Here is a 14,601-nt window from a genome sequence, read left to right on the forward strand (position 1 = left end):
CTGAAGTGTGTTTTGGAATATTTGGCGAGGATATTGAGATAGAAACAAAATGCATGAGAGGTATTAAGGAAGAAAAATGTTTGGAAATCAGAGAGCACAGAAACAGGAATTTGAAGTCTCGTTGACATATTTTTGTTAGGATTAAGATGAACAAATCATTAGGGATTTAGCTAAATTGATATTTCCTATGAATTTGACTTGTTCATGTTCATCTTTACTATGCGTTGAAGACAAAAGATGGCAAATGGCGTTGTGCCTCCAATGCCTTAACAACATAGCAGAAGAATCAAATCACGATGAAATCGAATTTTTTCAATATAAATGAAAGAGTTAGTTGTTTATATCCATTATATATATATCATTTGGTAATCTGGATACACATAGCAAATTCAAAAACAAAGAGCTAAAATACATGAATAATGCTCTATTTTCATTTATTTATTCATATATGAACTTAACTTTAAGTAATTTTCATCATTAAAAATATTAATAAAAATAGTTGAAAGAAAAGTCAAACCAAAAATATTCAAATTGATTTTGCAATCACATTTCATTACACATAATAGTAATAGAGTGTACTTTCAAATGAAATAATACTAAAATTTACTGCTAACAACTATTTTACAAAATTCTAGTATGTTGTTGTTTCTTGAAAAAAAATTCAAAAGTTTTTATTGATATTTCTTGTAAAAAAGCTAAACAACCAAGAAGAAATTATGCAATAATATGATCCGAAAAAATATTTAACCTTTTTTATAAAGAGATATGCTTTTAACTCGAGATTTTGGTCATCCTAAGATCTGCTAATGTTTTTAATTTACTTGGTGAAGCTAACATTGAGTAACAACCCACACACATTATACTTGAAAAAGATGCAAGAATTAACACAATCTATGAGATTAGATATTTATGAAGTTAAATAAACATTTTACTATTGATGACCGAAAGAAAAAGATAAACATAAGCAATTTAGTATCATACTCCATCACCGTTAACTTATTTGCTAAATATCATATTACCTTACTTCTTTGTCAATATATAATTTGTTTATTAGCATTCTAAACTTTTATGCTAACCATAAACCTTCGTAAATAATACTTCTTCAATCTAACCGATCATATTGCTATCGGTCACTTCAACACTACCGACGACGATGGTTATGGTCCTCATATGAAGATCCAATCAAACAATGTTTGGTTTAATCCTACATTATCGACGTATCTTGATATTAACTGAAGACGCTTCTTCAATGCTTGAACGATTATGTTCTTGCTCATTCTTTGACATCTTCTTTTGCAATTCCGATGAATTGGTTATCGCTTGCATGTTCCACAACAGTATACAACAAGACTAGTGAAGTTGTTACATTTTAGATGGAATCAAAAGGCAACAAACAATTACTGAAGAAGCAGTTTGCATAGATCCTTCAATTGCCATCTGAGGTCCGTTTGAAGTTCCTTCGTCTGAAAAGGTACTTCTGATGTTTAATGAAATGGGGTATAATCCTCCAATTTTAGTTGTTAGTAGTTCTAAGAAGTCTAGTCTTCTAATTATGTGGAATTTCTTCTATAGGGTTACTCTTCGTTGTTTGACTGGAAGGAGTTTGGGTCTTGATAAAGCCAAACTTCAATTTTATTTTGTAATGGTTGTTTTATATTATGGGATGAAATTTGATTATGCTTCGTTATTGTGGGACAAGTTTATAACTTATATCAAGAATCTGGAGAAGTCTACTGAGATTATCAATGCTCGTTTTTGGAGTTTAATTCTGAACGAATCGTACAGTTAAGCAAGAATTATGATTTATGAAGGAGTTGAAGTGGCTTACTTTTCACATCTTCAAATCCCTAAGATTGTTGTAGATGATCCAGTGGCATTTCCTTCAATTGGAAGAATTTTAGATGATATGCTTCGCCTGGTGTCTAAGTCGAATCACTTTTTGATTCAATACAAAGCATCTTTGCATCTTACTCCTTCAACTGCAACTCCTAAGAAGGTGATGTTTAAAGTGAAAGAGGGTATAACTAAAGATCATCATGTTATTAAGAAGAAACATATTAAGAAGAAAGAATCATCCAAAACAAAATTCACTATTGATACCGATGTTTCTATGGAAGCTGTCAAGGAAAAGAAGAATTCAAATTCAAAGCCTAAAGGTGTTGTCATTAAAGAAATTACCGATGAGGAGGAACAATGGAAGAAGAAGCGCAAGGTTGTAGGTTTATTAAAAAGATTTTCGAAGTTAAGAGCTCAAACAGTCTAATAGCTATCTACTACAACACAACCTAAAAAAAGATTGTTAATGATGACAAGTCTAGAGTAGTGATGGATAAAGAGTCAACTGACACTGAAGATCATTTGCAAAATGTTTCACCACGAAAGGATACCACTGTCGAATCGAATATTGAGGAGAAAAGCAACCCGGATGTCATTGTACACACATCTGATGTGGATACAAACATCAAAAATCATGAAACAACTTCGACTTTGATTCCTGATTCGACAACTGCTATCCCACCTAAAGGTTCTATTTCCAGGTCCAATACGGAGGAGGATAGGTCTTCGCACATCCTTAAGAACTTATCTAATAAGGACTCAAATGTTAACATGAGTGAGAATCCTTTGACTATTGCTCCAGTTTTCTCAAGTGTTTTACCACCACCTTCTTCACCATAACCAACTTCGATCATTCCACCTACAACAGTTCCTCTTAACTCTCTTAATTTTGATAATATTTGTCAACAACCCATTACTACGTTGTTCTCTTCTCAATCCATTGATCATGATATGATGAAATGAAGAAAATAAACATATTGAGTTTGCTGAATTGGAATTTGATCATGAAGAAAAAGATGTTGAAGATCATGCAATAATATCATGGAAGAAATACAAGATTCTTAATTCAAATCTGAACAAAATACTTCAGTTCTTGAATGAATCTTCTGCTTTTACAACGTCTTTCTGTGAGTAAAGAAGATGTTGAGTTTCTGTTGAAATCTCAAGAAATAAAGATTAATGTATATTAAATATTTGATACTCTCTGTTAAATATATACACTAGATTATGTTAGTGTTGTCTAAACATTGTTGGCATTGGAAGTCGATTATAAGGATTGTAGTCTAGTCTAGTTTTAAACTAAGATGTATGGAGGATATTTAGCTCCAATTAATTTGGATAAAAATATAGTCATATATTGTTTTGCGATAATATGATATAAACAGGAACACGGTTTTGGAAGTAGATAATAAGCATTATAGTCTTGCTAGTGATGAAATAAGACTTATAAAGGATGCTTAGTTCGAGTTAAGTTAAAATTGTTCTTAGTTATACCATGTATTGTAAAGATATTACATATGCATAAAATTTGTGTTGGAGATTGATTAGGAGTATTGTAATCTTGTCTAGTTTCACACTAAGACCTAAAAGGGATGTTTAGTTCAATTAAGTTTGGATATTGGTAAACATCATATTAAGGGTATGTGTGAGATGAGAACAGAGAGTATAACTTTGTTCGATGATATTGATGTTTGGTGGGGTATGGGTTACATACAGGAGTACTATAATAGTACCCCCTTTCTTTTTAAACAGCCATAAATGGTTTGTCTGTTTAGGCAATCGTTAGACGCATGGTCGTCTGTCGAAGTAAGATGACAACCACAAACTAATTGTCTTGTGGAAACGCTAGCAAACTTATAGTATGTAAGTGTTAATGAATTATATTGATCTAGAGAAAAAGATTGTATGCTCATTTGATACACTCTAACCCCCCTCCCCACCCATTGTTGCCTTTTTTTTTTACTAACGTTTGTTGCCAACGAATCCCCAAAGCAGTATAGTCAACTCGTTTCTTACATTGATCATTCAAGATAGATCTTATAAGATCATTGTTATAGGATCAATATGTGAGGATCGATGGGATATGTAACTAAGGGTAGAATGCCTTGTAGATGTTTATGTTGTGTTGTTGGATAACAATTGGTTTTGCAAGTTTATTAATTATGATTTATTATCATTAAAATATTATGGGATCGGAAATCCTATGTCTCTCACCAGGTTTTCCCAAACCTGACTCACTCAATTTACATGCATCACAGGTAGTAGTGCTAAGACTGCTGGATCTTGAATAAATAAATAAATAAATTGAACAAATGAAAATTTAAGGACAAAATCGTCATTATAAAATAGTTCAAAACAAATTGGACCAACTCGCAACAAAACTAAAGTTTTGGACTAGTGTTGCTGGTCCAAAACTTTTTGGACCAAAGTGACAATTTGAAGCTAAACATGGGGATCATTTTTGCAATTTTGTCTTTATTTTAATATAAGCAAAGGGATTTTTTTTTCAAGAGATTTTTTTATATCCTTAGGCTCATATTAGAGGTGTGCATGGTTCGATTTGGTCCAGTTTTTTACTAAAATCGAAACCGAACTAATAGTTTCCGTTTTTATTTTAGAGAAACTAAACCATTAGTTTTTTTTTGTTGTTTTGGTTTTTAGGTTTTCTATCAATTTTTTGATTTTTGATTTTTTTTTTTGGTTTTTCCATTAACAAATAACATAAATATGACTTTTGATGGGCATCAATAGATACTCCACCTACATGTTTATGAGCTATTCGAAAAATCTTTTAATTTATGACAAAACATGAATGAGTAATAACTCATTGATATATAACTAGTCAACCTTGAAAGTTGTGTACCTTTTTTATACTTTCTTTCTTTTTTTATTTTAGTTATAACCAAAGAATGAGACAGTTTTATACAAGTACTACATAACATACGTTCAATTTATATACATTTAATTAATATGCTTATGAATATTTTATTCAAATTTAGTATAAAAATAATTTGAAAATTATAAATACTTTAATGCATGAAGTTGAAGGAAAGATCGTCCTAATTTTTTGAAGAACATTACAGGAACATTTTCACAAAAAAACATCACAATCAAATCCATCTCAAAATAAACTAAAACATATATCTTTGGTAGTTCGGTTCGGTTCGTTTTTTTTTTTGGTTTTTATATTTAAAAAAACCAAACTGAACAAAAAAACCAGTTTTTATAAATAGCAAAAACCAAACCCTTGGTTTTTCATTTTTTGTTTCGGTTTTTTGGTTTTTTTTTAGTTTTTGGTTCGGTTTCGATTATTTTGCACCCTTACCTCATATACAAAATCTATTTGGCCAACTTCTTTGGCTATTTGTAGACTATAGTTTGACCCTGTCATTCTCTTCGACTCCATCAAAGGGTTTAACTATCCATATTTTGAGAAATTAATGATTTTGACATTATTTTTTTTTTGGAACGACAAATCTAAGATACTCTTAGACTACTTTTAATTCCACATGTCATTGGTATTTGAACCTTTAACCAAAAAAAAAAAGACAACATCTGCACAAGTGGGCTAAAAATATTGTACCGTGGGCTAAAAACATTAATCTGATTCCACCACATAATGATCATTAGTGCTCCACTCGATAAAATTGTTCACCACTGGTTGCAAGGCAAAGTCTTTACCCATTTTACCATGATGTGAATGATTTTGCAATTGGATTATGAAGGTCGGGAAAACTTTTCACGAATTGAAGAATAATTTGTTTAACCTTATTGTGGTCGTTTTCATATGAGGGTCAGTTATGCACATTACAAGAAAGATAAAGGGGGTTATATTGCCTCTTTACACAAAATTTAACTTCGATTTTTACCCACACAAAAAGTCACCACCAATCCAGTCCGCAGCCGCTTTACCTTTTCACCCCCACGGGGCAAATGGAAGTGTTTACCGGCGACCATGGTCTGCCAAGCGACGGCGTCCTCTTCCCAGATACACACTTATCTCCTTTCACTCTACCCACAACCGATTCCTTCACCGATCAGCATAAAATCTCAATCGACCACCACCATTTTCTTCCTCCGCAGCCGCCGCAAAAGCTCCGTCCAATAAGATGCAATGGGCGCAGTTTTACTGACTGTTGTGCTTCAGATGATCCTCTTGATACAAAGCCGGTTAGCTGGCAGCCGGAGGCTGAGTTCTATAATACAGAAATTGGCGATGGTAGTTTTATTCCCCCAAAGCCTTCTACTTTAGGTTTGTCATCTAAAGAATGTCAAACTGAGGCTGCATTAAGGTAACTTTTTTGTTGATATTTTCTTATCTTTTAAGTCGTGTACACGATTTCATTTTTAGGTTTTACCCTGTTTGAGCTTTACTAAAGTGTTCCCGTTTACCACTATTTGCCTTAAATATTCTTCATAGACGTAACATAGGGTTTTGACTGGAGTATGTTCGACATTTCTTTAGTTAGTTGGAGATAGATTTTCATCAAATGGTTGATTAATTCAAACTCGAATTCGAGTAAACATGTATCCAACTCCATTAACATCAAGTATTCTAAAAGTGAAATCAATGAAAGATGAGTAAAAGAAAGTGTGCTCTGGATAATGTTACAGAGGAAATTCATATTTCTCGAGATGTTTTCTTTTAGTTCTCATGATTGATCTTGACATGGAAGATGTTGGCACTTGCAAGGTCTTTGAGTTTTTCACTATGCAAGCATTATATGCTATGAATTTCTTTTTTTGGTCAGAGGGGTTTTTGAGACAGGGGATTCTTGAAATTCCTTCTTTGTCCCAAAGAAAGTTTTGATTTTTCTCTCATATAGAATTGGAAATTGTTGAATCAATGTGGAATTGATCCAGTGATTATCAAGCTTGGGATTGTTACTTACAAGTTTCCCATATAATCTTGCTATGCTGAATTTGTGTTGTAGTTTTTGGTTTTTTACTATATCTGAATGGGAATTGATTAAACTAAGCCAAGGTCAGACGGGTGGTCTCCCCAAGACAACAGAGTTGCATCTAACTTTATTTCTAGTAGAATAAATGTAGATTCATGTATTTCTTCTGATTATATGAACCAAAGACATGTTGGATTCTTTGAGTATTACCAATTGGTCAACACCATTCTCTTGTTTCAGTTCTTCAGATGAAAGCAGCAAACTTCAAGAACCCATTGAGGAACCTGTAAACAAGAAGAAAAGGAAGAGAAAATCCAGGAAAAAACTCGAGTCATTCATTGAATCCATGATGAAAACAGTAATAGCAAAGCAAGAAGAAATGCACAGACAACTAATGGAGATTCTAGAACAGAAAGAAACCGAAAGAATCAAACGAGAAGAAACATGGAAAAAACAAGAACTCGAAAGGGCAAAACGGGAAGAACAAGCCAGAAAACAAGAAATATCCCGCAGCCTAGCTCTCATCACCTTCATTCAAAACACATTAGGCCAAACCATCGAAATCCCAAACCCTAATCTTGATGCAACCCAAGAAAATCAAAATGAAGAAACTTGTAAATCTGATAATCCAGGTAATAATAATAATAATAATAATAATAATAATAATAATAATGATCTAGAACCCATATGTCATGATCCAATCAGTAGTAGTAATCTTGAAGAACATGATCAATGTGATTCAAATATGAAAAGATGGCCAAAATCTGAAGTACAAGCACTGATAACAATTCGAGCTGCTCTGAATCAGAAGTTCACCGGAAAATGCCAGAGAGGTGGTGTCTGGGAGGAGGTGGCTGCCGGATTATCTGGTATGGGGTATAATCGGACTCCAAAAAAATGCAAAGAGAAGTGGGATAATATTAACAAGTATTATAGAAGAACAATGGAAAATCGAAAGGAGAGTAGTGGAAAGAGTCAAGTGTGCACGTATTTTAATGAGTTGGAAATGTTGTATAAAACTGGATTTATTTCAGGAAATTCTCATGAAGAAGATCAAAGTCAAACCATGAAGGAGTTGCACTAGGGGTGTTGTATGAGAAGTCGAGAAGAAGATTTTTATATATGTATTACAGTGTTGTTATTGGCGTATCAAATTTTGTAGACTTAAAATTAAGTTAAAAAGACTTTATATATATATACTAGTTGTGTATGAGATGTTGGTTTAAGTTTTGTAGACTTGAAAGGTAAAAACTAAAAACTCATATTTAGTGTATGAGATGTTGGTTTAAATATTGTTTTAATGGCAAAAAAGATGGTATTAATGGTATACAATGTACAATGCAGTTTGGTGACCTTTGACTTTTATGCAATTTAATGCTCATACATTATAACGTAATGGTAAATTTAAAGTTTTTCAACTCATGACCCACATTTTAACTTCTCTTTCTCTTTATTTTCTCCTTGGTTACACTCACCCAACCACCACCCGCCGCCACCAACACCACCATCTCACCTAATCTCCGGCTGCTGATACCACCATGGTAGGAACAAGAATGGATGAAGTTATTGAAAGAAAGGAAAAAAACGGAAGGAATCGGATGAATGAGAGAAAAGTTGCACTAATGTTGATGTTTTTGCTTGTTTTATCATCGGGGTTGTTCTTTCCTCATTATATGCAGCACAATGATGATTCATCATCGTCGTCTATGTTACCTTTGTTGTTGTTTTCCCTTCTTCCTCTTTTGATTCTATTTTATTCGTTGTATCTTGTGGTGTTTGTTTGGTGATTTTAATTATTAAACTCTTTGATCAATTATTAATATAATATTGTATCAATATTATATTTATTTGGGATGGATTGTTGTAATATATATCAAGATATGATAATGTAATGTAATGGTTAATATCTCAATTCTCAAGCACATTGCCATGCAAAATGGTATGTGTAACGCTAATTCTTACTTGTTTTTATGAAAAGAAGAGTAATAAAAGTAATGCATGCATATGCATAGATGGAATATATATATTGATATTGGAAAAATGAGATTTTTGGAGATGTAAAACGACAGAGGAGAGGAGCATATAAATCCAAAAAGGGGTAGGTGTGGCCATGCATTAGCCAAAGAGGGTGGCGGTCAAATGCACAGTGAATGCGAAGGGGTGGCTCCGGCGAATACACTGTTCTTGTTCACCGCGCCTCCATGCCACGTGTCTTCATCTTTCCCACCACCCCACCATCTACATTTGCCTAAGAAAACATGCACTCTCTCTCTTCTTTTCTATCTGTTATCAACACTTCTATTTTTTTTCAAATTCTAGAGAGAGAAAGAGAGCTTCCTAGAGAGAGAAAGGAGATGGAACGTGGAGGAGGTTTCCATGGCTACCACAGGCTCCCCATCCACCCTACATCTGGTACTATATATAATTTACTCTATAAATATATTTATAAATATATAATGTTTCTGTTACTTTACTGGGGATCTTTCTTTTCCTGCAACTGCATTGGCCTCCTTATGTCTCTTCTTTATTCATTTCAAGAAATCTTGAATAATTAGGTTTTTGATTTAACTTCTGCATGCAAAATGTGTTCTTTCAATCTTGTCAAGTATCGTTAATTCCTCAGTGTTGTGCTTCAACTTACAGACAATAATTCGATTCAAGGTTTTGTGAGTAAAGTGAACGATTAATTAATACAAATGTCGACATCTTTCAGAGATTCGTCTGCATTCTTTATTACTTGACAGACAACTAAGATACCCTGGATTAACATTTTGTTTCTAGTAAACAAATTGAACTTTTCAAACGAGAAATAAATTGGGGGATCGTGTTAATGAGAGATAATATATAATATGAATTGGTGATGGGTGTGTTTGAAGTTTTTAAGGTGTTATGAGCAAGTATTGCTGTTCATCGGCCATGGAAGTCTGTTTGATCTGTTCTTCGTTACTTCTTGTGTCTGTGAAATGTGCTAATTGCAGAAGACAAATAGTGTAGAACAAGTGGCATGCATGCAAGATTATCTGTCTTTCATATTGACACCACGAATCTGTCACATTTGCACACTTTGCCTCCTTCCACTTTCAACTTTCAACCTCCTTTTGCTTTTCTTCATTTAAATCCATGCTTATTTTTAATCTGTAAGATAGGACTTGGTATTAATAATTTAATATGATTTTACATTGGAACATTTCGAAATTTCTCGACTTTTAACAATTGACCAAATGATATTAATCTATTATTTTATGTTTTAATCAAGTATTGGAAAGAATGTTAATTTCCCTCCTCGATCTAAAATCTAAGTATGTTCACTTCAAAAACATTTCAATGATATGGTATCTAACCTCAATTTAGCTTCTTCAAATCTTGAATTTTGACGGATGTCAATAAAATTATAGCTAGTTTTGTATTTATAGATAGTTTTCACCTTATTGAACACAACATTTTGTAAATTCACTTATACTCGATTTGTTGGTGTATTTACCAACGCACATTGCCAGCTCTTTTAATAAAATAATAATAATAATAATAAATAAATAAAAAACCTCACTGTCTATAGCCCGTTTTCAAGATATGATCTCCAAACTTATTTTGGTTTCTTCAATACCATCGTGATTTTTGAAGAAGAGTGTTAGCAATTTAGCATAGCTTTAGTTATCGATAGTCTAAGTAATATTATTGTCATAGTTGCTTTTGTTTTAAGTGTATATATAGGCATAAGGGAAAATGACTTAAAAGCCCAACAAAGTTTCCAAACTATTCAAAAAATCTCAATCATGTTTTGTCGGTTCAAAAAAACCCAATGAACTTAACTTTTTGTCTAAAAAGTCCAACAAAGTTCCAAATCGTTCAAAAAAATCCCAATTTTGTTTTGTTTAAGTTCATTGGGTTTTTTTTTAACAGTCAAAACATGATTGGAGTTTTTTAAACGTTTTAGAAACTTTGTTGGTCTAACAAGTCATTTTTCTGATATAGTAATAAGCCATGTCATCTATTTCTCTTATTTGATTTTCGGGAAAATGTAACTTAGTTGGGCTTTTTAGACAAAATGTTAACTTCGTTGGGTTTTTTTTTACAGACAAAACATGATTGGGGTTTTTTGAACAGTTTGGAAATTTCGTTGGGCTTTTAAGTCATTTTTCCTAAGCATAATAGAGAAAACCACAACCTACTATGCATTTATTTACGGAAAAACTCTTATATTATTTTCTTGTTCAAAAAAAACATTATCGTTTACTTATCGATGTTATCCATTTTTTGGTAAAATAAACTATTAATCAGTTTGATTTAAGTGATGTGATAATTAAACGTAATGTGACTAATATGACTGATAACATGGATGGTCCATGACATCCTTTGGCCTATTATAACAACGTATCAAAAGGTATAACTTCATTATCAAACATGTCATTAGTCACATTATATTATATTTCTGTTGAGTTTTTCTTCTTGATACGTTATAGAAGTCAAAGGAAAGGATGATATGGACCACCCATGTCATCATCCACAATTGTCGACTTTCATTAAACCGATTAATAGCTTTTTACCGGAAATATGGATAAAGTCTATAGTTAAAAATAATGTGTCTTTTTTTTTTCTAAAAAAAATAATATATGGGCTAATTTAGTTTCGAATATAGTTGGATAATAGGTTGTGTACGTTTTTTTGTATTTTCACCTATATATATTTACATATATGTTTTTTCCATATTTCCTTTTACATTATTCTAAATTTCTTGCTTCTCATAGAAATCTATCGAACCCATCAACCGTCATTATCTTTAATTGATTTATCACATTTGTTATATTACTTACAAATGATGAGAAGGTTATATTCACCCGTTGCAACCAAAATATGAAGGTAAATTATGCCCCCATCTCAAGAAAGATGAAGTTAACTTGGCCTCTACAATATATTGATTCTCACCTCTCTAATCCCATGCATCTCTTATAGATTCTCACCACCTATTTTGTTTAATCAGACATGTTCATGTCTTCTTATGGATTCTCACCTCCTGTCTAATCTGTAAACTTGTCACACTACCTACTCTACAGGGATGCAACAACCGGACATGAAGCTCAAGCTCCCCGAAATCTCCACCCCCACAACCAACACATCCACAGATGACAACGAATGCACAGTCCGAGAACAAGACCGCTTCATGCCAATAGCAAACGTGATCCGAATCATGCGAAAAATCCTCCCACCACACGCCAAAATCTCTGATGATGCAAAAGAAACAATCCAAGAATGCGTATCCGAATACATAAGCTTTGTCACTGGTGAAGCCAATGACCGATGCCAACGTGAGCAAAGAAAGACCATCACCGCTGAAGATGTCTTGTGGGCCATGAGCAAATTAGGGTTTGATGATTACATCGAGCCACTTACTGTTTATCTGCACCGCTACCGTGAGTTTGATGGTGGTGAACGTGGGTCCATAAGGGGTGACCCGCTGATTAAACGAACCGCTGACCCGGGTCCATATGGGATGGGTCCTTTTGTTCATGGGTTTCATATGGGTCATCATCATAATGGGTTCTTTGGTCCTGCTAGCATTGGTGGGTTCTTGAAGGACCCATCAAGTGGTGGGCCTTCTGGAGCGGCTGCTGTTGCGGGTTTTGAACCGTATGCTCAGTGTAAAGAGTGAAAAATGGTGGTGATGATGAGATTATGATGGATGTGGTTTGTTGTTGCGTCTTTTTTCTTTTTTCTTTTTTCTTTTTTTTTTTTTGGTTCATGGTGAAACAAAATTACATTAAAGGCATGTAAAACGGTTAACATGCTCATCAAGTAGTGGTAATCTGCTTTCCTTTATAAGATTTTTAATTGTCTGTTTGGTATGATAGAATGGATCTGAAAGCAAATAAAATGAAATATAACCTATAATGGGCACTATATGTTGAAACATAATCTCCAGATTTAAGGTTTAAATGTTTTGTCGAATTATAGGTTAACATTCATTTTCATAAATGCATTAGTTCATCTAGTTGTTTATTACCCCCAAATTTAGGTAAATATCTGCAATAGAAGGCTTCAAATTTGAACACAAAATCAAAAGATGAAAACAACAGAAGTATTAATAAGTTACAATGGAAGGCTACACCTAAAATTAAGCTACCTATGTTTCAATGCATTGCCTTTTAATCTCTTGATCAAGTTTCTCTTCCTCTTCACCTTCTTCTTCTTCATGGGATCCTTGTGCTTCAGTTTCACATCTTTTCCTTTGAGGAATCACATGGAAGAATGAAGCTTTCCAGTCTTTAGTTTCCAAGTATTTGAGAAGTATTTCCATCACTTGATTAACTGTAAGGACCTAGATTTAGAGACACAAACAACTTATTAAACCAAATCCAATTTGTCAATTTTAGGGTAACGAATAGTTTTAATTAAATGAAAATTCCATTATAAAAAACATTCTACAAACCAAAATCATCAATATACCTGAGAACCAGACATCTTGAGGTAGTTGCCAATGGGGAGTTTTGCTGTTTGAATTCCTTGATCTAAAGCTTTCTTCATGGTTATCCCTTTCCATCTATTTCTATCAACAAGTCCACCAACAATATAGATTTTCTTTGGATCTAATTCATCGAGCATAGTTTCAGAATCTGCTGTTAGATACACCAAATCCTCCTTTTGAGTTTCAAATGTATTGATATATGGACCATTATCTTTCTCAATTATCCATTTATCAAATCCCGGGATCTTTTGTAATTGGTTTCCAATTTCGCCCTCGTAGCCAGTCAACCAGAGATGAGATGGGATTACACTTCTTCCATTCACAGCGTAGCAATACATTATCTGTATTTAAATGTCAATAAGTAATCCACACAAGAAAGTTTTAGTTCAAGATGATTGCTACCAAAACCACCAACAATAGGAGATGCAAATTAGCAACTTTAGCGAGAGAATAACGTTTATAAACAGCCATATGAAATGGTAAACTTGAATTACCTGTTTAACGAGGCTATGAATCTCATTAGGAGCCATGAGATCGGAGAATTCAAGGTCAATAACGACGTTTTGCCCGTGTTTCTTAGCCTCCGATAGCCTGAGGGCTTTACTCTCTCTTTCCTCCGTCCTCTGGTCCATTCTCTCTTTCCTCATCCCTTTTCTTGTCTCTATCATCTTCAGTTTCTCCTCTTCTGATAAATTCGAGAGCTTTTCTTCCCATTCTTTCCGTTTCCTCTCACCCTGTCGCTTCTTCTCCTCTTTAATGGCGGCTTTTTTCTCTGCTTTTTTGGCTTCAAATCTCTGTTGCTTTAATAGCTTCTTCTGTGCGTTTTTGGATAATGGTTGTGGTGGTGGAGAAAGGTGGCTTGCGCTATCGCCGGAGTGGTTGACAACAAGATTTTGGTCGTCGGCGGCGATGGCATCCATTCTTGCGATTTTAACTTGGTAGTTTTGCCGGTTAAAGAGCCCTGAGGTTAATAGATTGTTTAGAGTGAACATGGTTTCCTTATTCTTTGTTGGAGATTCATATTGGATTTTGGATTGATGGCAACATATCCAACAACAAATTTTGGCCCAAATGGTTTTCTTGCCTAAGAGACCGGAGTTAATAATTGTTTAAACTGTAGCAAATATACATAAAATGTATTAATATAATTAAATGTTGATATGGTATTAAAAATAAGTTAATATTGTTTGTATTAAGTTGTTATAATATATTATAATTATTTCATGTAATATGATAAAAATATTTATGTATAAAAACATCGATTTCAATAGCCGATGTCTGGAAGTTCCAAATAAAAATAAAAATAAATTTATTCTTTTATTTATAGCAATTTTTAACTATCAATATTTAATCAATTTATTTAGATATTTTTCGTAATAATTAAATGTAATATATTTGTAAGTT

The 14,601-nt window shown here is 33.3% G+C and overlaps 3 protein-coding genes across 3 annotated transcripts; 2 read left to right on the plus strand and 1 right to left on the minus strand.

The window, feature by feature from the left end:
* The first annotated feature begins 5,628 nt into the window (after positions 1-5,628).
* Positions 5,629-7,971, plus strand: LOC145102219 (Homeodomain-like superfamily protein). The gene is made up of 2 exons (XM_079039591.1): positions 5,629-6,128; positions 6,978-7,971. The coding sequence occupies exons 1-2, from the start codon at positions 5,770-5,772 to the stop codon at positions 7,819-7,821; spliced, it is 1,203 nt and encodes a 400-aa protein (XP_078895717.1). The 5' UTR covers positions 5,629-5,769; the 3' UTR covers positions 7,822-7,971.
* Positions 7,972-8,955: 984 nt separating this feature from the next.
* Positions 8,956-12,528, plus strand: NF-YB6 (nuclear factor Y, subunit B6). The gene is made up of 2 exons (XM_079039594.1): positions 8,956-9,149; positions 11,789-12,528. Exons 1-2 carry the CDS (start codon positions 8,996-8,998, stop codon positions 12,382-12,384), a joined length of 750 nt encoding a protein of 249 aa, XP_078895720.1. The 5' UTR covers positions 8,956-8,995; the 3' UTR covers positions 12,385-12,528.
* Positions 12,529-12,742: 214 nt separating this feature from the next.
* LOC145102220 (tRNA (guanine(9)-N1)-methyltransferase-like protein) lies at positions 12,743-14,233 on the minus strand. Its single transcript, XM_079039592.1, has 3 exons — positions 13,692-14,233; positions 13,179-13,538; positions 12,743-13,050 (listed from the first exon to the last, which is right to left on the minus strand). Exons 1-3 carry the CDS (start codon positions 14,187-14,189, stop codon positions 12,856-12,858), a joined length of 1,053 nt encoding a protein of 350 aa, XP_078895718.1. The 5' UTR covers positions 14,190-14,233; the 3' UTR covers positions 12,743-12,855.
* Between the last annotated feature and the right edge of the window lie 368 nt (positions 14,234-14,601).

The sequence above is a fragment of the Lactuca serriola genome, chromosome 4 (genome assembly GCF_051521515.1).
Source record: "Lactuca serriola cultivar US96UC23 chromosome 4, Lser_US96UC23_V15, whole genome shotgun sequence".
NCBI classification, from domain to species: Eukaryota; Viridiplantae; Streptophyta; class Magnoliopsida; order Asterales; family Asteraceae; genus Lactuca; species Lactuca serriola.